Genomic DNA, 20493 nt, shown 5'->3' with positions numbered 1-20493 from the left:
TGTTGCGTTGGTGTCTGATTTATATCTCCTTTAGGTTTGCAGGTTGGCTTCAGAGAGCCAGTATTCTCCGACTTTTCTGCTCAAACTCATTTACACCTGGAGTAAGAATCCTAGGTAAGTAAGTGCTCTTACAATGAAACTGAAGTACTTCTCTCAAATACACAACGGTTTTGTTAAAATGATCACAACGCTCTTAACAGATAATTGTGAATAATTATGTCAAAACTCATCTTCTCCACTTGGCTGTTACTCCTTTGATAGCAGCCCAGATGCAGTTGTGAAGCGTTATAGTTTGTGGCAATTAAGATACTTTCAGTGAGCTGCTTTTCCCACACGTGAACAACCAAACAGATGTATAAACTAAACGCAGCACACAGGTCAGGAGGAGAGTGAATTCTTAGAACGTGCCTGTGTCTAAACCAATTACTTTTATGTAAGTCATCTGAGGAGATGGAGAGGATAATTTGACAAGATGATTTTATTCTTGTTTTTTTTATTCTGTTTCTTTCTGCTTTGTGAAAGAAAATGGGCAAATTCAGCACAGAATTCTGAGACTGAAAATTGCAAGAGAGCCTTTTCTGAGGCAGACACTGTGAAAAATTCCATCTCTGCTATCTTGAGTAGTTTTCACCCTCTCCCACTGACATGCTGCTTTTCCTTTGCTGAAATGTCCAGCTTCTCTTTTGAGACTTGTCGTTTGTAAGAGTAAAGAACTTGCACAGAGTGGCATCAAAAGAATTGGATTATTAAGATAGGAGCAAGCTCTCACAGGAGTCTTGGGCAAACATTTGCAGAGGAAGGACTAAGCTTAGATGATGCTGTCTTGAAGTGTGAAAAGAAACTTGATGACTTTTCAACCTCCATTTCTTCTACTTTTCATGGCCCGTTTATGTGGCTTCTGTGCTTTTTCGCATTATCTTTTTTGTATGACTCTACACAAAAGAATTATGAAGTTTCATACTTAAATTTTCAGCGTATCTTTTTAATAATCTTCTTCTCAGATATTTCCCCCTACTGGCCAAGCAGTATCCGGATCATCCAGAGTATGATATACTGTCAAATGTGTTTGCTGTCCTGTCAGCCAAGAATCTGTCTGAGGCAACATCCAGTCTTGTGATGGACATTGCTGATAGCCTTCTCAACAGCCCTGATTTTGAACCCACGGAGCAGGTTTCCAGTTTGAACGTGACCAACTGTGTTGTCCTAAACACTGGAGAAGTGACAGAAGGTATCTGTGTGTAAGAGCCATGAGAAGCCTTTTGGGTGGTTTGGAAAGAGGTGTTGGATTATGATGAGATTGTGTTTGCCCTGACTGAGAATACAGGGAAGGAGGCTTCATGGAAAAGTCACTGTACAGATTTCTCTTGGCATGCTCAAAAACTGTTAAGCACTGCTTATGTCGTGACAAGTGAGATCCACATCTGAATGTGGATAAGGAGAAATTCCTTATGAAGAGCCTACGCTTAGTAGGGCTGTAATGGAAGTGCTAGTGCATGTTCCCAGCAGTATGTTCATAATTCCCCCTGATTTTTCTTCCACTGATGATACCTCCTTTGCTTGCGTCTCCTTGTTGTTTGTGTGGGGCTGAATCTTCCTTCTGTTGCATGGAGCTTGCCTTGTTGCTTGCGACACAGAGTTAAGTGTGGCTGACTGATGTATTCCTTACAGAGTCCCTCAGCCTAGGTTGTCGCTTGGTCCTACCTCACGTTCCTGCCATACTTCAGTACTTCAGCAAAACAATGTTAAACGTGGAGAAAATGAAAAAGAAGAAGTACAGAGCCCAAGTCAGCAAAGAGCTGAGTATACTCTCCAAGTAAGTGATTCTTTAGTGCTCAAAACAGTTGAAGGGTGGAAGGGGGAGAGGAAGAAAGAATCATTTCTTAATAGGCTGCAAATTAGAAACGTTGTCTAAAATGATTTAAATTTAGAGCATTTGAAAATACCAGCATCTCTCATCGTCCTTGGAAGCTGCTGATGACCAACTGGAAGTGTTCAGAAATTGACTCTGGCTGTTTCTATTTGCTGGTAATCAAACCAATACTTCTTGAGATAGGAAAAGGTACAGATGGGACTGCAGTCATGTAGAACTGAATACTTAGGCTGATATCATGGAGAAGCCTTATTAGCCTGGGTGCAGGTGGATGGATGACAAAACCCTGTGATATGGCACTGGTGCTGACTGAGTCCTTCTTTGCTCTATACTGATTGGATTGAGATAAACAAAATAAATTACATTATCTTATCATGCAGGATCAGCAAATTTATACAAGAAAAAAGTCAGAATTCAGTGCTTGTGAGTCTCCTCCTCCCTTTCCTTCACCAGAGTAACATTGAACAAGTAAGTAGAAATGAGTTATCTCCCCTAATTTAAAATGCAGTTTCCTTTCTGTGAAGTTGATTTATTTAAGATGCATTTAAAGCTTATTGGTTAGATGTCATTTCTCATGATCAGCCCAAAATCAAGTCTTCATGTGTCTGTAAACCACTCAGCAGTCTGTTACTGTGTGTTGATGGATACAAAGCCACTGGATGCTTTGCAGGAATACCAGTGCCACAGCTGACTTTTGTCTTTTTTCCTGGGAAAGGTTTGCAGAAGTGTTTGTACAATCTTTGCTTCCTTTGCTGCAGTAGTCAGTTCACTCCGTTCCTTGCCATGTTTTAAACAAATGCTCTCTTTAACTTGTACTTCATATATCACAAATCACAGTGACAGAATTTAGACAGAATGTGAGTAAATGTCAATGTAATACATGCTGTGCAGTGAGCTTTCATTGGTCTGTTGCAAGATAAAAGGCAAATGTTGTGTAGTACTATTAACTCGCCACCATATTTCCTGATTGCCTGCATTCTTGGATGATGGTATGGGTCTTGTTTTTCCCTAAATGAGACACAGTTGCTCAAGAAAAGGTTTCAGGACTTCAAAAAGGACTGCTAAGCTGCAGCCTGTAACTTCTGCTTTGCAGATGGTCATAGAAACTGGTTCACAGTTTCTTTTTTATGTTTGTGAGTCATTAGTGAACTGTCTGTGATTTTCTTTCAAGGAGATCATACAGACAGGTGGTACTGTTCGTGGTCGTTTCACAGATGGAAGAAAGATGACTTTGTAAAGCTCTATTGCTTTTCTAACCATTGAGTAATCAGAGGAAATACCCAAAATAGAAGTTAGCATTGCGATAGCACTCTCCTCAAACTCTGTGCTTGTGTCTAATTGAAAGATTGTAAGTGCTTCTGGAGTGTGGTGGTTTCAATGAATGTCCTCCCAGTTTTTTGTTCAAATTCAGTATCTGTGATTCTGAATAAAATACAGCAAAGCTCACTCTGTGTTTTGAAATATTTCTCAGTTAATCTCATGAGGTTTCAGTGGTTACTGATGGTGATGTATCTCTTTCAGGATGCAGAGATTGACATTTTGGAGACAGTGCAGAACTTGCTGAGACATTGCTCAAACCCTGCAAGCTTTCTCAAACCTCTGGCAAAGCTGTTTTCCGTCATCCAGAATAAACTGTCTCGACAGAAGTTGTGCTTGGTATTTCAGGTACTGCATTTTTACACATCTTTCTGTGCTGTTTTTACAGATCAAGAACAAAATAAATGTATTTATCTTTGTTGTACATGACCTTAAGAAACTTTTAAATCTCTGAAGTATTAAGTTGAAGTGAACTAAAAGTATTACATGTGGTAGACATCAGTGTGCTGCATGAAGACATAAAACTTTTGTTTGCAGCCTGCTTGGTGTGAGCATCTCCTGGGTTCTGCTGTGGAAGAGAAGCCAAATAAAGCACTCTGCATCCATAATGAAGCCTTTCTTTATGAAATAAGAGTGGCTTATAGCAGCCTTTAGACAATTTTATTTTTATTCTTCTCTCAGATGAATAGCAGTCAGGCTGTTTTGAACTTTTAGAAGTGATTTACATATCTTTTTTTTTTTTTTTTTTCAGTAGGAAAACCCAGGATATCCTCCATGTAAATATTTAGAAACTTAGGAAGTTAAAAGATAGTCTGTCTTAGAGAAGAAATACATGGGCAAAGTGACTCTTACTAAGCTTATAAAAGGACTGATATTGTTACTTCTGTTTTTTTTTTAATCTCAGGTTGTTAGAGTTGGAAGTAAGTCTGGAGTCCTCCAAATTTATAACAGCTATAACAGTTAAACTGTTTTCCTTTATGTTTCTTTTTAGACTTTATCTGATTTGGACGGTGAATTGAAATACATTACAGATGTTGTTAAGGTATGCCCAGCTTCTTTGCTCCCTTTTTTTCCCCAAGGTTGTGCTGTCAAGTTTCTAGCCTTTTTCACGAATGACTTGTTGCTGTCTCTTAGTTGAATGCTTTTGATCAACGGCATCTTGATGATATCAACTTCGATGTACGCCTGTCAGCTTTCCAGTCAATCACTGCCCACATCAAAGAAATGCAAACAGTGGATATCAACTTCCTCATCCCTGTTATGCACAACTGCTTCTATACCATCCAGGTGGGCTAAATGTTCCTTCTCTTGCTTTGTGTAGCATGCTTACCACACAGAAATTTATTTCATTGACTGTTGTTTTGTTTTCTGAGGCTTCAAAGCATTCCAAGAGCAGATGGGTTCTTCTCACAAACACCTGTTTTTAAGTTTCCTCCTTTTGCCTTTTCCCCTGTGCGTCCTAAAGATGCAAGGAAAGGTTTCTTTTATGATAGGGATAGTGAGGTGCTGGCACGGGTTGCCCGGAGTGGTGCTGGCTGCCTGTTGCTGGAGTCAACGAAGGTCAGGTTGGAGGATCTCTGAGCACCCTGATCAGCTATAGTGTCCCTTTCTTTGCAGGGGAGTTGGACCAGATAATCTTCAAAAGTCCCTTCCAACTCAAAAAATTCTATGATTCTATGTTTCTCTGAAATGCACTGCAGCAAGAATGAACCAAGTGCCAGTATACCTGTCTACCAGTGAGCCCTGGAACTCTCTGGTAGTTTTTTCTTTACAAAAGACATATTGCAATCTTGAGAGACTGCTTTTCTTTTTGTTGCAGTGTGTTCTGGCTGTGTTGTCTCACTGCTGAGTCAAAAAGGATTTTTCTTCTGTTTGAAAAAGTGAGCATAAGTTAAGGAGTAGAAGTTCTATTGGAGTTGGTAGAATTAGTGGATTGTTATAGGCTTTGTTGTGCTGTGTACGGTGTTACTGTTCACTCCAGTCTTTTGAGTAGAAAAAGCTGTTGTATCTGGACTCACATGTTGCAATTTCTTCATCCACTCAGTTAGGAGATATGGCTCTTAGTGACAACGCAAGCCTTTGCCTCACCAGTTTTATCCACCGCCTGGCAGAAATCGACCACACAGAAGATGACTACAAGGAGCTAATCCAGCACACTCTTCTGGAGTCTCTGAGGAGGGGGCTGAAGAGTAAGACTGAGGTAAGGCACTGCTATTTGATGATCTATATCCAGGTGTATTGGGACAGCAGGGCATCTGAGACTTTTTGTAGATGAGTCTTTTGAGTTTCTTCTTGAGAATAAGAAATCGCAACGTAAATCCAATACAGTACAAGGCCCTTGTAATAGGGAGGCTCCAGGGACAGCCTCTGTGAGCAGAGCCCAGCAGCTGCCCCAAGTCAGATCAGAGCCAGCTCCACCTCCAAAAGAGACCTGCTGCTGGCTGTTGGGGACCCATGCTTTAGCAGTCCACTCCTGAAGGATGCGCCCCTGTGGTGTGGATCCATGTTGGAGCAGTGCTTGAAGAACTGCAGTCTGGGGGAGCCCACACAGGGCCAGTTCAGGAAGGTTGTCATTGCATGGGAGGGATCCCACATGGAGCAGGGGCAAAGAGTGAAAGAGTGACAGAGACTAATGATTAAGGACTGACCACAGTCTTCATTCCATTCATGTTACACTACACTGCTTGGGCAGGGAGGAGATTGGAGAGGATGAATGGGGGAGAGTAGATTTTCGCTCGCTTTTAATTTCTCTATAATTTGCTATAGGCAATTATATTAATCTCCCTACACTGAGTCTATGTTGCCCATGAAAGCAATTGGTAAGCAGTCTCCTTGTCCTCATCTCAACCTTTGAGCCCTTTTTCATTTTATTTCCTCCCCCTCTTCCTTTGAGGTGAGTGAGTGAGTGGTTGTGGTGAGGTTTAGCTGCCCCTCAGAGTGAAACAACCACTTAAGTTGCAGATACATGCTGTAATCAGACTTAACCTTCACTTGAAATCATAATAAAATCTAACAAATTATAGAACCCCGCGTTGTGTGGAGTTATTTTGCTGTTTAACTTTTCTCAGTTGTAGCTCATCCTTTGGAGCAGAAACTTTAGTTTATGTACAATCTGAGCTACAGGTATATTTGGTGTTACCAAATAATGTGACCTGTTGGCATAAAACATGTAAGTGGCAGCATACTTGTTCTGAGGAGCGTGTAGCTGCCTTTCCAGGAGGTGCTTAACCTTCATGTCTTATTCTTTACAGAGCATCCAGCAAGACTACACATCTTTGCTTTCCTGCCTCATTCAGACATTCCCAGCAAATCCTGAATTCCGGGATTTGGTCCAGCTGACCAACAGCCATGATCCTGACATGGACTTCTTTGAGAACATGAAACACATGCAGGTAAAAGGCAATGCACGTTCCTTAATGCCCCTTTCCCTCTTTACCAAAGCAAAAGCATTTTTACTGTGGAGTGATGTTTTCCAAATCGCCTGTGCCATGTCTTCAAGGAAGAATTGAACCAGTATTATTAGATGTCATTAAAAAAAAAAAAAGAAATGGACATGGAAGTAACGTGTCTCATACCTGAAGATGACTTGTTCTTGTGCCTGTTAATTCACAGTGAAGTATCTCATTGAGTTATGACATTTACTGGGGCAGAAGATTAGTGAAAGCCCAGATAAGAATGAAAAGGTAGTGGCCTACCCTTGGAGATGACTGTACTGTGTTTATGTCAGATTGAGCCACCAGCACGACTGCTGCTGGGTGTGTGTGCTCCCTTGTGCTAGCTGTGCTTCAAGGGCCGCCTCATTCACTCTCCCTTGTGTTTGACTCAGATCCACAGGAGGGCACGAGCTCTGAGGAGACTGGCTAAGCAGCTGACTGAGAAGAAACTTGTGCTGTCTTCCAAATCCCTGCAGAACTACATCATGCCTTATGCTACTACTGCCATTTTTAGTGAAAAAATGCTGAAGGTAGACTTGTAAATTGTATGCATCAGCTTTTGTATTTTTGCCTTCTGTTGCTGTCCTTAAAAGACCAGCTGCTTTAAAAGGCTGATGGGTTTTATAGAGTGAGTGTTCCCCTTTCAGAGGAGAGCACTGTGCTTCTCTTGGTGGCAGAAAGAGGGTTTGGAGGGTGCAGATGCAATCTGGATCCTATTCTTTATCTGCTAAAACTGTCCTGTTTCTCCAAACTAAGAGTCTAACCTTGTTTGGATTGGGTTTTCAGTGCAGGTTTTCTTGTTGCTTGGGTTGTGTTTTGGTGTTTTTTTTGGTTTTTTTTTTTTACTTGAGTTTATATCTGTTTGCATTTTTTGTAATCCGTTTGTTTTTTTCCTCTCTCCCTCTATACTGCTCTCTTCATATTCAATTGTGAGATTAGGCAATAGAAGGGGGGTGTGTGGGACATGGGCTATAAGTAGTTACTGTGTTGGTAATAAATACTATTTTCACTGGGACTGGGATGGGGACTGAAAGAACTGATTTCAGAGATTCTGAGCCAGCAGCAGCTTTGTAAATAATGTTTGAAGGGCAGCATTCACTTAGTCACTTTCCATACCTTTTATTTAAAGCATGAGATGAAATACTTGTAACATCAATGTAGACAGGCTTTCTGCTTGTAACTTGAAAAATCAAGGTTTCACACATCTGTACAGTTCCCTACACATTATCAGAAGAACAGCAGAGCTGCTTATGTCAGACCAAGCAGATGTCATTTGGGTAATTCACTTCCTTTCAGAAATGTACTTCTGAACTGTGCCTGAATTAGTACTCACGGACATGAGCCAGCACCCACAGTCATACAGTCTGTGCCCATTGACAGAGTTAATGTCATTGCCCTTTGACCAACAAGAGAGAAAGTACAGTGACAGAAAATAACATTGACTGAAGAAACAAACCCATTTTATTTTACATTAGCAGTAGGTTAGCAGTGTGTGATGCTATTATGTATTGTGACTGCTTTCAGTTCCTCACAGAAGTGTGCCCATACATTTAGTTGTATGAGAAAAGATAAACTACAGAAATGTTTGGAGGAAGTGAGTCTGGAGATCTGCTTGGTGAGCTGTGATATTGTGTTTAACCTGGTAACTGAGAGCAGATTTAATAAAGCAGAGTACCAAACATCCTCAGCAGACAGGAGTTACTTCTTCTAGCTCCTGTTACTTTGAGTAAAGTATACTTTAACATGCTTGAATGCTAATAGCCTCTGAATTTCTGTTTTTTTGGGTAGCATGAAAATATGGTAACAGCCTCTGTTGAAGTTGTTGGAGCCATCTGCCAGCATCTCTCGTGGTCAGCATACTTGTACCACTTAAAGCATTTCATCCATGTCCTGCAGACGGGGCAGATCAGTCCCAAGTTGGGAGTCAGGTGGGTAACAGAAGTGATGCTGCTCTAGCTTCAAAGACTAAGGCAAGAATCAGTGCCTTAAGGACCATCATGCGGATTTTAAACTCTTCACTAGCATGAGAGATTTCTCACGCTAATGAAAATGGACATGGCTTTGCAGTTCTGTGTAACTGAGCTATGAAAGATTAATAGGTAATTGTTTTTGCTTGCTGTATCTCACTGTGTACAAGAGCATTACATTTTCTGCTCTTGTTTGGCTTTCCCAGCTCCTGGGATGCCTCTGCAATTCCAGTACCACTGTCTTTGAGGTTTCACACTGAGCTAGGTGACAGTCCATTTAGGTGAAAAACAAACCAGCTTTGTTTCCTGATTTGTTATTTCAGGATAAACCTTGTTAAGCTGCACTGCCACTGAGTCTGAAATATTTTTTTAAAGCAATTTTAAGATTTTCTGTTGTGTTGGTTCTATGCAGCCTCTTCCTTTTTTGCAGAGAGCTTATCTCTCTTTGCGTGTTTCTTTTTCAGCTTGTTAGAGACAGTGCTGGAAGCCTTTCACTTTGACCATGAAACACTGGAAAAACAGCTCATGACCATTGAGAACCAAGGTGAGCTTTCAGCTCCTGATGATAGACGCTCCCTCTGATTGCTCAGAAAATGCAGCTGATTGACACATTTTTACTTTGGAGGTTGGCTACTCACTGCTTTTTAAAATGTGCATGTTGGAAAACCAGTTTTAATTTACCTTCTCAGGAGCTGTACAGGCTGTCTTTCTATGTGCTGACGCAGCGAGGAGAGGTTGAAGGAATCACTTCCACATTACCTCTCTATTCCAGGCTTCCATAAAGCAGACCAGCTCAGACTGGGATTATGTTAATCTGGGAGGTTCTCCATGGTCTACATAGAACTGTGTTGCTGCTACCACATTTTATCTTGCCACTGGTTTCTATCATTTTTGTCCTCAGCCTGAGCAGAGTGCTTTATGCCCTGGCCCTCTTCCACTGAGGTTTCATGAGGAGAAATTTTGTCTTGACTCGTCCACCATTGTGGTTGTTTATGTTGTGGCCTTTAGGATATTCTGAGGAAGGAAGAGTGTATCTCCCAGATGTGCTCATCAATACTTTTTGCCTTGTAAGATTACCAAATGTAAATTAATCACACTTCACTAAGGTTTAAGGGCACTGACCTTTGGTAAATTGTCTATGGAGTTCATCTAAAGAACAACCTGGTCTTTGCTTTAAGCCAAGCCCTGAGGGGTGATTATCAGAAATCAGCATGCCAGAGCTTCTCTGCCCAGTAGAGCAACCCTGAAGTTTATTGATTGTTTACTGTTATTGATAGTAGGTAGGAGTTCTGTCCAGATCAAAGCCATCCCAGGAGTCTGTTTTAAGGGCTCTGACTGTGTTGCCTCCAGTATTTACTTGTGGTTTTAATAATTACTCGACAGAAATTGCTGCCATGGATCTTGAGCCAGAGGTAGAAGGTGAAGAAGCCATGGAGCTGGAACAGAGTGAAGGGGAAGAGGAAGTGGCTGAGGAAGACAAGAAGAATATCCCTGAAGAACCAGCAGAACCTGAGCTGGTTCTGTCTGAAAAGGCAGCTGAGACACCTGAAAACACTCAGCAAGTGGCAAAACCAGTTTCTTTCTTACCTCGAAATAAAGAAGAGCTGGAGTGTCTGATCAAACACATTCAAGATACAGTTATAGTTAACATTTTGCCTAAATTGCACAGGTGCATTGTAGCAAAGGTGAGAAGCTGGCACTGGAAAAGCAGTTTGCTGACCTGTGCTGCTACTGTGAGGGTTGGGGTGCTACTGGAAAGAGCCATGTTGAAATGCAGTCTGTTTAAAAAAAAGAAAAAAGCCACAAGTGGGGAGAGACACCTGAAATCACTTTTGATGTGTCAAAACCACTCTGGTCAGTGTAGGTATGAAACAACTCTCTTAGTGTAGCCTCTTGAAAATTTCTCAGCCACTTATTAGCACCCAGCTTTCCTTATGGGAAATGCAGGGATTCATCTTGTCCATCCTTTAGCTGCCTGGGTTTGTCATGTAGTCAGCATTGGAAATCAATTTGCAGTATTGGCCTCATCTTGGGTTTTGCTGAGAAAAAACAGGGCTTTTTTGGAACTGTTCCTTACACTTCTTTTTATTCAACTTGCATTGTGTCTTGCTCTGTCTTAAAAAGGTTAAAAGAGATGAAGAACACAAGCTTGTGAAATCCAGTGTTGTGAATGATGACGAGGTAGTCCGTGTGCCTTTGGCTTTTGCGATGGTCAGGGTGATGCAGTGTCTTCCCCAAGAAGTGATGGAAGCCAACCTGCCAAGGTAGGTCCTGGAGAAGCTCTTTGAATACCACTCATTTTGTTGGGAATGAGAGCAGGCATGTTTACTAAGCTGTGGTTATACACATGGCTTGGAGGGACATCTGACAGGCCATAAATTCTTTTTATTTGGAAATACATTTTTGTAGTTATGCTCCCCCTTGCTCTGGAGTTCTGCAGAGCTAAGTTTGAAAAGAACTTGGTAAATCCTTAAATGAGAGCAGAGCTGTGAAGCAGAGTGCAGAGATAGGAGTGGCAGAGCCAGAGAAAGAGTAGCATGCAGAAAGGACAAAATCTGTTAAGTTTTTTGAAGGACAGTAGCTCTGTGTGTGACTGTAAAGCCTTTCTTTGAGGTTGACTTTGAGCTTATAAAAACATCCCTGAAAGCCACCTTCTTGGCTAGCAGTGCAATTAATCCCACCGTATTTAGGGGCTGAACTAAGCTGTCTGTCTCTGCTTCCAGCATCCTCCTGAAGGTTTGCTCATTTCTGAGGAACAGATTTCAGGAAATCCGGGATGTTGCTCGTAACACCCTCACTAAAATCATGGAAGTCTTGGGAGTACAATACCTTCTGTACGTTTTAAAAGAGATGCAGTCAACTCTCATCCATGGGTACCAGGTAATGCTGAAATTCTTTGTCTTCTATTCTTACTCAAATTTGGGGGTTTTTGGAGGGGTGTGTGTGTGTGTGTGTGTGTGTGTGTGTGTGTGTGTGTGCGCACGTGTGTTAAAAGAATCCAAAGGGAAATTGCTACTGAAATTGTTTTACACTGGGAGAATAGATGGGTATCATAGAACTAAATGCTATTGCCATGTCTACATCAGTCTTTATTTCAAGTAGTATGTAAATGTATGTTGACTGAGGGTCTGTACCCAAAGAACTTGCAGTCTAAGCAGGGAAGAAGAGAAGATCTCCATTTTCTCAGTGAAAAGAAATGAGTTGAAGAGTGAATTTCTGGTTCCAGTAGAATTACTGGGAATCTTTACAGTAAGTTCATTAGGGCCAAGCACCGTCTGAAGTAAATTGCCACCAAGACTATGTAGACAATATGTGGTGATATTAATTGAACTGTTGCTGCTTAATTACAGAGCCAAGACTCTAGCTCTTAACTCATCTTTTCTCTTTACACAGTAGTTTGTGGCAAGTGTAATTTCTGATATGAGTTACCACAGTGGAAAAGTGAGAGCTTCTATTGACTATTACAGTGAAAGCACTGATGAGGACAGCCTTTGCCAGTGTGTGGGGGGATCGAGGTCCTTTTCCTGTGGCCTGTATGAGGATTCCTATCCTCCTTGTATTCTTTCCTGTAGCAAGAGCTTAAGTGTATTGTGTGAGTTACGATGTCTCTGTATAGGAGTCTAGCTATCCAGTTATACTTGCAGGGGATTGGAAACTTGACCTGTTCTCTTCTTCTCTAGCTCCATGTGCTGACTTTCACTGTGAATCTGCTACTGAAGGGTCTTACTAGCAGGCTGAATGCTGGTGATTTGGACCCCTGCTTAGACATCCTGATTGAGGTAAAAGTTATTAAAGATCAAAAGAAGTAGCATCATGAAATGCTTGGGAAGAATCTAAGAGAAGGAGAGGTTGTGTGTAGATTGCCTCAGACTTGATGGCAAACAGGGGTGGTTGTGCTTTTACCTCACAGGGAAGAGGCTGTTTTCTGCTGAGGCATCAGCATCCCTGGTAGAAGAGCAGTGTGCTTCTGAGGCTGTTTCCTGAGTTCTGCATCTTGAGAGGGGGGTGATTCAAGATTAAGACACTTAACTGTGTTTCCCTAAATGGCTGAGCAATAGATGACAGATATCTATTCAGTGGGGTTATTCCTCCCCACTTGCACTTGTCCGTTGTATTTTAGGAAGCTTCTCTCTGCCCGTTGCTTGAGCCTGCTGGATTGCTTCTGAGTGGTCAGCTTGATCTGACTAGAATCCCAGTATTTCTATCAAAATACCACAGAGTTGTGAAAGCAGCTTTCCCATCTGGTGTGTTCAGCCTGGGATGTCTTATGTTAACAAAGGAAGGGCGGGTGTGATTTGTGGGGAACCTGAAGAACTGAGTTTTCTGCAGCTGGGGAAAAATAGTGTGGTTCTGCTGTTAATAGAAGAATCTTGCTCTGTTTTTCTGCTCCTCTCCTTGATTTCTTCGGCTTTCCAAAGATTTTCAACCAAGAGCTGTTTGGGGATGTAGCTGAAGAGAAGGAAGTAAAGGGAATAGTCTCCAAGGTCATGGAAGCACGCAAGAACAAGAGTTACGATTCCTACGAAATTCTTGGAAAATACATAGGAAAGGGCCAGGTGACGAAACTTATTCTGCCACTGAAAGAGGTAAGAAAAGACAGCCAGAGCCTTGCTTTATTCTGTATGATCTGAAGAAACTCTAGAGCCTGTGGATGTCTACCTATATGATACCACTATGGCTCCCTATTTTCTTTTGGGAGCCGACACATCACCAAAATGTATGAAGTCTCTGTCTACGTACAGTAGTTACCTTTACAGAGATGCAGTGTTTTGAGTGGGTGCAAGCTCATGCAGAAATGGACCCCATTTGCTCAAGAGTTCTGGAGGTGGTGACAGGGGAACTGGTTGGAGTCTGAGGGAGGGATGGTGGGGCAGAGTTGAGGCGGTGGGAGAGCTAGAGGCTTAAGGCAAGCCACATTGGTGGAATTGTTCTGGCTTTTCCTGTGATTGCTGATGTCAGATCACTACCCTCTTGATTCTCATGGTGATGCCTTTGCAGATTCTGGAGAGCACCACGAGCTTGAAGATAGTCCGAAAGGTGCACGAGGCGCTGCGTCACATCATGGCAGGGCTGATCTTCAACTCGGATATGAATGCTGAATCTCTCCTCCTCCTCAGCCATGGTCTCATCAGTGAAAACTTGCCTCTGCTCACTGAGAAGGCCAAGTGAGTTCCAAGAGGTTACCCAGCTGCTCTGTTATCGCTTGGAGGTTTGCTTGCAGCTCTCAAACCAAGTGGATGACCTTCCATTCATTTACCATTGCTTTGTGGTGTAAGCAAACAATTTGGGCAGCCAGAGGGGGAGGGGAAAGCTTGGAAATTTGTCCTTTCCTGCACTAATGGGAAATCTATGCTTGTAAGTGCTCTTGACTAATGCTCTTTCACCATCTGGTAAGTTGATGTGCGTGTTTCAGTTAAGGTACAGGTGATGATGGTAAGGAGGGAGCTACAAACTAGCATGTAAGAGGTGATGGGGGGTCCTGGATCTGACAGTTGTTTGCAGCTTTTAAAAGCTATCAGAAATTTCAGTAAATCGTCAGTAAACCATGCAGTAGATGTGTTTGCTTGAAGGAGCTACCAAAGCTCTGTCTGTTGACTGAGAGGAAAAAGTGGAAATGTTACACAAATCAATGTGCATTTTATTATCTTTGCAATAGTGACGTTGTTCTTAAGTTTGAATGTCCCATCTCTCCTGTTGCTCTCAAGCTCAGTTTATTTCACTGTATTCACAGACCTGCTTTTACTTGCTTTGTGATTTTGAGCACACTGTAACTCTCTCCACAGGAAACTTGTTGTGGAGAGGGCTGAAATCTGAATTTTCACCTTTGTTATATGCCTTCTTTTCAGAACAAAAGTTGCCCCTCCTCCAGATCCTCGGCTGCAACCAGAGAGCTGCCTGCTGCTCCAACCCACACCCACAAGAGGAGGGCAGAAAGCCCCTGTCAGCAGAAGGACCAACACATACATCTTGGTTGAATCAGGGCTTCGGGTAAGGATCTCCTCAGAGAGAAAGAGAAAGCTGTGAAACCAATAAACCAGCGTTTGTGTCAACAGTATCCAAAAGAAGGTTTTCTGGATATGTATTGTTAACAGTGTAACCATTTGCCTTAACTTTGTTTTGCATGTGGTAACTCCAGTGTTAAAGATAATTTAATAGGCATGAATTCTACTATAACCCAAACCAATGTGGGACTTTACTTGAATTTCAGTTCTAGTCTAACTTTGAGATGAATGTCTTTTGTTTTCTGTGGTAGCTGCTACACATGAGCCTGAAGAGATCTAAAGTAAATTCTTCTGATGAACGCATTTTGGAAATGTTGGACCCCTTTGTTCAGCTACTCATAGACTGCCTGAAATCCATGGATGTCAAGGTATGGTTTTGTGATGGAGCCCATCTCTTCAGCTATAAAGGGTTCTGCCTGCAGATGTCATCTGGAAAAGCAGAGAGGGGCATTCTGTTTTCAAGCCTAACTTCACAGGTGTACAGTTAAGTTGTCTGAGGACAAGCTATCCCTAGGGTGAGGGGGGATTGTGGCTGATGGAGGACTGAGTGTTCTGCTTCTAGTGCTGCTAGTTTGAATGTGGGCTTTCTGTGAGGAGGTTCCTGAGATCCTGCAGCTGCACAGAACAGCTGTGTTTTCTTTTGATCCAGCTCTTGATATCTTTGTGCCCAGCACCACAGCTTTCCTGGATTTGAGTGAGCCTAGGAGGGAAATTATTAAACCCCAAGTTTCCCAGGCACGGGAGATGTGCCTCAGACAGCGTGAGATACTTCTAGCAGGGCTTTCAGGTAACATGTTTTTTTGGCAGGACAGCTTCTGTGCCTTGAAGGCGCTTCTGCTTCAGAAGGAATTCCTGCCCTCTGCTTAATCAACACTGTGTTAATGTCTTTACCTCCTAAAATTCAAGTTGGAGAATTGGAAAGTGGCAGATAGTGTTCTTAGAACTGAGAAACCCTTTGTATGGCATGAGTGGTTTGAAAAATATTGATGCTAGCTAATTCCTTTTTACTACAGTTGCAAATAGCCTGAGAACATCTGTAGCAGAGTGAGAAGTGTTCTTTTGGTACCGTTGTACCCACATGCTGATTTCTGGGTCTTTCTTACAGGTGATAACTGGTGCTCTGCAGTCCTTAGTATGGATTTTAAAGTTCCCTTTGCCTTCTATCAATACAAATCTGGAGTTGCTAATCAAGCAGCTTTTCCTCTTGCTGAAAGAATTTGCCAAGACAGGAGTAGCCAAAGGCCAGAATTTCCACTTGGTTGTGAACTGTTTCAAAGTAAGTCAGAGTGAGATCTGCTCACCTCTCCTTTAGAATTAATTCTATAGAACAAGACTTCTTCCACTGCACATCTGTCCTGTAGCTGGTCCTGGAGAGTTAGTCTGGAGATCACAAGACATTGGGAAATGCAGTCTTGCCCCGAGTCTTACTGCAGTGCAAACTTAAAGAAAGTTGTCCTTTGGAGCTGCACACAGCTTGGAGCTGAGGGGTGGTGTTTTACAGAAGCAGATTTGCTTTCTTTCTTTCCTATGATAGTAACTTGTTACCACCCTTCTGAGAGACATCGGTTTTGAGCTTGAGTAGATTCATTGGAATAAACTCACAGAAGTAAGGCAATTGTAGGAGAGCAATTAATTATAGTAATAACTGCTGTTACTGTGTGCACCATCTTCCTTTACGTGTTTTCTCAATGCATTGCTGAATTAATTACAGCTTTGCAATCATAAGGGATAGTGAGAGCCCCAGTGCCAAAAGGATTTTGTTCTCTTCCAGTCTGTATTCCTGCATTGTGGCTCAAATCAGTGAGCATCTCCACTCATTTCAAGGACTGCATTTGTGTATTTGCTTGTATGCAGTTTTCATCTCTGAATTGCCAGCTGAAAGCAAACAGCACTGGAAACAGTTTTAGCTGCCCATCTGAGAGCAGCAGTTTGTTCTGTCAAACCCAAGTGCTATAAACAGTCAGGTTTTGGTGTGGGGTTATATTTTATGAAGGAGTATGTGTACTGACAATGTGCAATTTGATTTTGCAGTCCGTAACAATACTTGTGAAGAATGCAAAGAGCCAAATAACAAGCAAACAGCTCCAAGTGCTGCTTGGCTTTGCTGAAGAAGATATTTATGATTCATCACGGCAAGCCACTGCCTTTGGCCTTCTAAAGGTATTTTTGTGGAGCAAGTGTATGGGTTTTGTGAAGCACTGGAATGGGAGTGATTGCATTTTGGTGAATGTTTGTAAGATCTGATATCTGGAACAGTCTGCAGAGTGCCCCTGAGTTTGTCTGTTACAGAGGAGGAAGACGGGGAAAACAGGAAAAGTAGCAGAGCTTTCCTTGTAGCCTTTGTTCAGAATTGTTTGGGAGGCTGCTTGATACACATAGAATCACAGAATTAATAAGGTTGGAAAAGACCTCTAAGATCATCTATTCCAAACGTCAGCCCATCCCCACTGTGCCCACTGACCATGTTGTCAGTGCCACATCCACACATTTGTGGAACACCTCCAGGGATGATGACTCCACCACCTCCCTGGGCAGCCTGTGCCACTGCAGCACCACTTTTTCTAAAGAGAAGAAATTGTTCCTTGCATTCAACTGAGCCTCCCCTGTTGCAACTTAAAGCCATTACCTGTCCTGTCGTGTTGTATATGAGGATGCATTTGGGTGGCAGGATGCTTTTGCTAAAGAATTCACATCACTAACCATTAGATCAGGTATTCCATGTCTTCCAAAAGAAGAAGGTATGGATTTACAAGCCATCTTGTTTGTGTGTTGCTTGAAGATACGTCAGTGTTACCGTGCCACTTGATACCCATGTAACCACTGGTTATAATACTACATCTCACACTGCAAACAGAATGATGTGACTCCAGCAATGTTTTCATATTTTCAGGCTATTTTATCCAGGAAGCTGATTGTCCCTGAGATTGATGATGTGATGCAGAAGGTTGCCCAGCTTGCCATCACAGGCCAGACTGAGCCAGTGCGAGTCCAGTGCAGGCAGGTGGGTACCAGGAGAAGTCCGTGTTATTTACAGCAGTGATGGGCTGGAGGGCTCTGTGAGGCCATCCCGTCTCTCATAGAGATGTGCCTTAGCTCTACTGAATCCCAGCCCTGTTTCTCTATCCTCCCAATCCTTGCTTCCTTGTTGTCTGGCTGGTTTTAGCCCTTGTGAGAACAATAGCAGAAATTCAGGCTGCTTGCCTGCAGTGAAACTGCTTGCCGTGACGTGCCTTCACAGGGCTACTCAGCAGCACTGACACAGCTCCTCCTTTGAAGGCTTTCAAGCTTCTATAACTTGTTGTTTTCTGTATCCTAGCAGAAGAGAATTTGCCACAAACCATGATTCCTTCCCACTATTTCTTTCTAAGCTAAAAGCAACCAAAAGCTTGACATGCTTCATTTCAAGCGTTGGGATACAGATGCAGCAGGAGCTGTGCATGGCCAAAAGCAACTTCTCCACAGTTAGCAAATGAATTATGAAGAATGCTGAATTTCTGTTAACAGAAGCCTGCCTGGACAAGGCACAGTAATACTCTGAGGAGTCATCTGGCAGATTGTCAGCTGCAGATCCTGTTCCAGGCATGGAGCTTCACCCCTTGTGGAATAGGAACTAGTGCATTCAGGAGGATGGGTTTATTCTGATCCATAACTGCTTATTCCTTATTTTCTTTTTATATAAGCTTGTCCAGTTATTTCTTGTAACACCTCTTGTGTTGTGTTGTTTTGCTTTGCAGATTTACTTGAAGTATATTCTGGACTACCCTCTTGGTGACAAGCTGAAACCCAATTTGGATTTCATGCTCGCACAGCTGGAGTGAGTTTCTTCTCCACTTCTCTTTCCCTCAGTACAGAACCTTGGTGCTTTAAATATGATTTCAGCATCATCCTTTTTGTATGCTGTTCATGAGGAGGGGGGGTGGGTGCACTGGACTTCCAACTTTCCCACCTCTAAAGTGCTTCCCTGTTTTTTCTGAGGTGGATGTTAGAGAAATGAAGCTGTTTTATCTTCCCCCTTTCCCAGCTGTATTTTTTTTTTGTTGTTCTTCACCCATGTGAGCAAATGTGCTGTTGTCTGCCTATGCCATCACCAGTTGCACCACTTGTGAACCAGGTGAACTAGAAAATCCAGAAAGGATATGGGAAAGTGCATTTATATGCCTGCTGTCCCTTGGCAATTGTCTGAGCAGTTCAGAGGAACAATCTGTGTGCCTGAAAGCTCCTTCTGAGCATGACCCCTCCTTCACTTGAAGTGGCAGCAGATTGCTGTGCCCTCAGCACCACAGCACAGTGCTGTTGAGGCACAGGTTGGCTGGAGCCCTGACTCACCTCTCTGTGAATGTGTTCATTCTGTAACAGGTGGAGCTGTGTGGCTTGTTCTCTTCTCTTCTCCTAAGCATTAGGTCAGGTCAGGGAGCTGCTGTAAAAAGATCCATGTCAGTGTGTGTTATTAGCACTGTCCATTCTTGTAAGTGGTTAGTAACTTTGCGGAGTGCCAGCCCAGCCCTAAGCATTAACCATTTCCTTGCAGCTACGAGTATGAAACTGGAAGAGAGTCTGCTCTGGAGATGATTGTGTACCTCCTTGACATGTTTCCACAGGTAACGGTCACCTCTTGGTACTGGGCATCAGGCAGTTGATTCCTTTCAGATATTTGCATTACTAGTGTTTGTAGAGCAGTTTATTTGGGAAGCACGTGATGTATCATATTAACTTCTGTCATAAGTGAGTATCACTTATCTCCAAAAAACTGGCTTTGCTTCAGAAGAGAAATGACATGCTGGAAAATCCGCATTGCTTCCAGACCTAATGTGCTCAGTCTGTAAGTGAAGTAAAGCTCTGTCAGTAGGGGCTTGGATGAATGTGATGCAGATTTATGTACTGGAATGTGATGTGAAATACCAGTTTTGTTGGCCTCGCCGGAGAGAGAGGGCTTCTTGGTACAGTAGGTCAAAATGACAGTTAAATAATAACTGCACCTATGCAGGATAACATGCACAAAATGCTAAGCTGCCCCAATGCTTTACATCTGGAGCTTGACTGAGTGTACAGGAGGCTGAGAGAAGTGCAGTCAAGCAAGAATTTGGGAGGAAGGAAGGGAAACTGAGTGCAGCGAGCTGTGCCTCTCCACCCTTGGTTACCTTTAGTACCTCAGCTCGGTTCCCAGCAACTTTGTAGGGCAGCAAAGCACTGCTTTTTCTGCAAGAGAAGAGCCCTTGGGCCTGACTGCGGCACTGCTTAGAGATGTATGCCCATTTTAATGCAAGTTAGTTATGAATAGGCTCTTTTAGGTCTGATGCTCAAGTTCCTGTCCTAGGGGCACATTAGCAAGTCAGGGGACAGAGGGGGCTGCTGTGTATTCCCTGCCTGCATCAGCAGCTGGGCTGTCCTCTGCATTAGTTCACCTCCCTTGATTTGGATCCTACTCAGGGCTGCGCCACAAATATCCCTCTTTTCCCCTTTAAATTCCAGGTGCTCCTTAGGGGTGTATCACTGACTAATGGTCACTTCTTTCCAGGAGCTCCTCCACAAGTACTGTGGGCTGTTTTTCATCTCCTTGTGTATGATGATGATAAATGATGACTCGGCCAAGTGCAAAAAGATGGCGGCTTTGACGTGCAAATCTCTGCTCAGTAAGATAAACAACAATAAACAAGATCTGCTGTTTTCACTGGTCACAGAGTGGTTTCACAGCAAGAAGGTATTCATTCCATGCTCTTTTTGTTGGCTGAGTCTAGACTTTGGGGTTTGAATAAGATTAAGGCAAGAGCGATTGCTGCTGTCAGGTGTGGTGCATTGATGGCTTAAGTTTGAGTTAGAGTTTTAGGAAAAGAGTATGAACAGGGGACAGTGTAGAAGAAAAGCTCTTTAAAGTTGTGCTTATTAACATGCTTCTTGTTAGCAAG

At 42.7% G+C, this 20493-nt stretch overlaps 1 protein-coding gene across 1 annotated transcript in view; it reads left to right on the top strand.

Annotated features, from left to right (window-relative positions):
• UTP20 (UTP20 small subunit processome component) overlaps positions 1-20493 on the top strand; it is a 58867-nt gene that overhangs the window by 30321 nt on the left and 8053 nt on the right. Inside the window, exons 29-54 of the mRNA XM_052669024.1 lie at positions 35-114; positions 1002-1228; positions 1669-1813; positions 2251-2338; positions 3392-3535; positions 4179-4229; positions 4322-4474; positions 5232-5387; positions 6439-6579; positions 7014-7151; positions 8410-8549; positions 9053-9132; positions 9972-10273; positions 10713-10852; positions 11312-11468; positions 12269-12367; positions 13007-13174; positions 13587-13753; positions 14435-14576; positions 14842-14958; positions 15696-15866; positions 16622-16750; positions 17481-17591; positions 18325-18404; positions 19119-19188; positions 20106-20288. Of these exons, the coding sequence (XP_052524984.1) occupies positions 35-114; positions 1002-1228; positions 1669-1813; positions 2251-2338; positions 3392-3535; positions 4179-4229; positions 4322-4474; positions 5232-5387; positions 6439-6579; positions 7014-7151; positions 8410-8549; positions 9053-9132; positions 9972-10273; positions 10713-10852; positions 11312-11468; positions 12269-12367; positions 13007-13174; positions 13587-13753; positions 14435-14576; positions 14842-14958; positions 15696-15866; positions 16622-16750; positions 17481-17591; positions 18325-18404; positions 19119-19188; positions 20106-20288 (3579 nt within the window). The remainder of the gene's footprint in view (positions 1-34; positions 115-1001; positions 1229-1668; positions 1814-2250; positions 2339-3391; positions 3536-4178; positions 4230-4321; positions 4475-5231; positions 5388-6438; positions 6580-7013; positions 7152-8409; positions 8550-9052; positions 9133-9971; positions 10274-10712; positions 10853-11311; positions 11469-12268; positions 12368-13006; positions 13175-13586; positions 13754-14434; positions 14577-14841; positions 14959-15695; positions 15867-16621; positions 16751-17480; positions 17592-18324; positions 18405-19118; positions 19189-20105; positions 20289-20493) is intronic.

Source organism: Tympanuchus pallidicinctus, unplaced genomic scaffold (genome assembly GCF_026119805.1).
Source record: "Tympanuchus pallidicinctus isolate F22 unplaced genomic scaffold, pur_lepc_1.0 scaffold8, whole genome shotgun sequence".
NCBI lineage: Eukaryota > Metazoa > Chordata > Aves > Galliformes > Phasianidae > Tympanuchus > Tympanuchus pallidicinctus.
The sequence above is the reverse complement of the archived record's forward strand: the minus strand, read 5'-3'. Positions and strand labels throughout refer to the sequence as shown.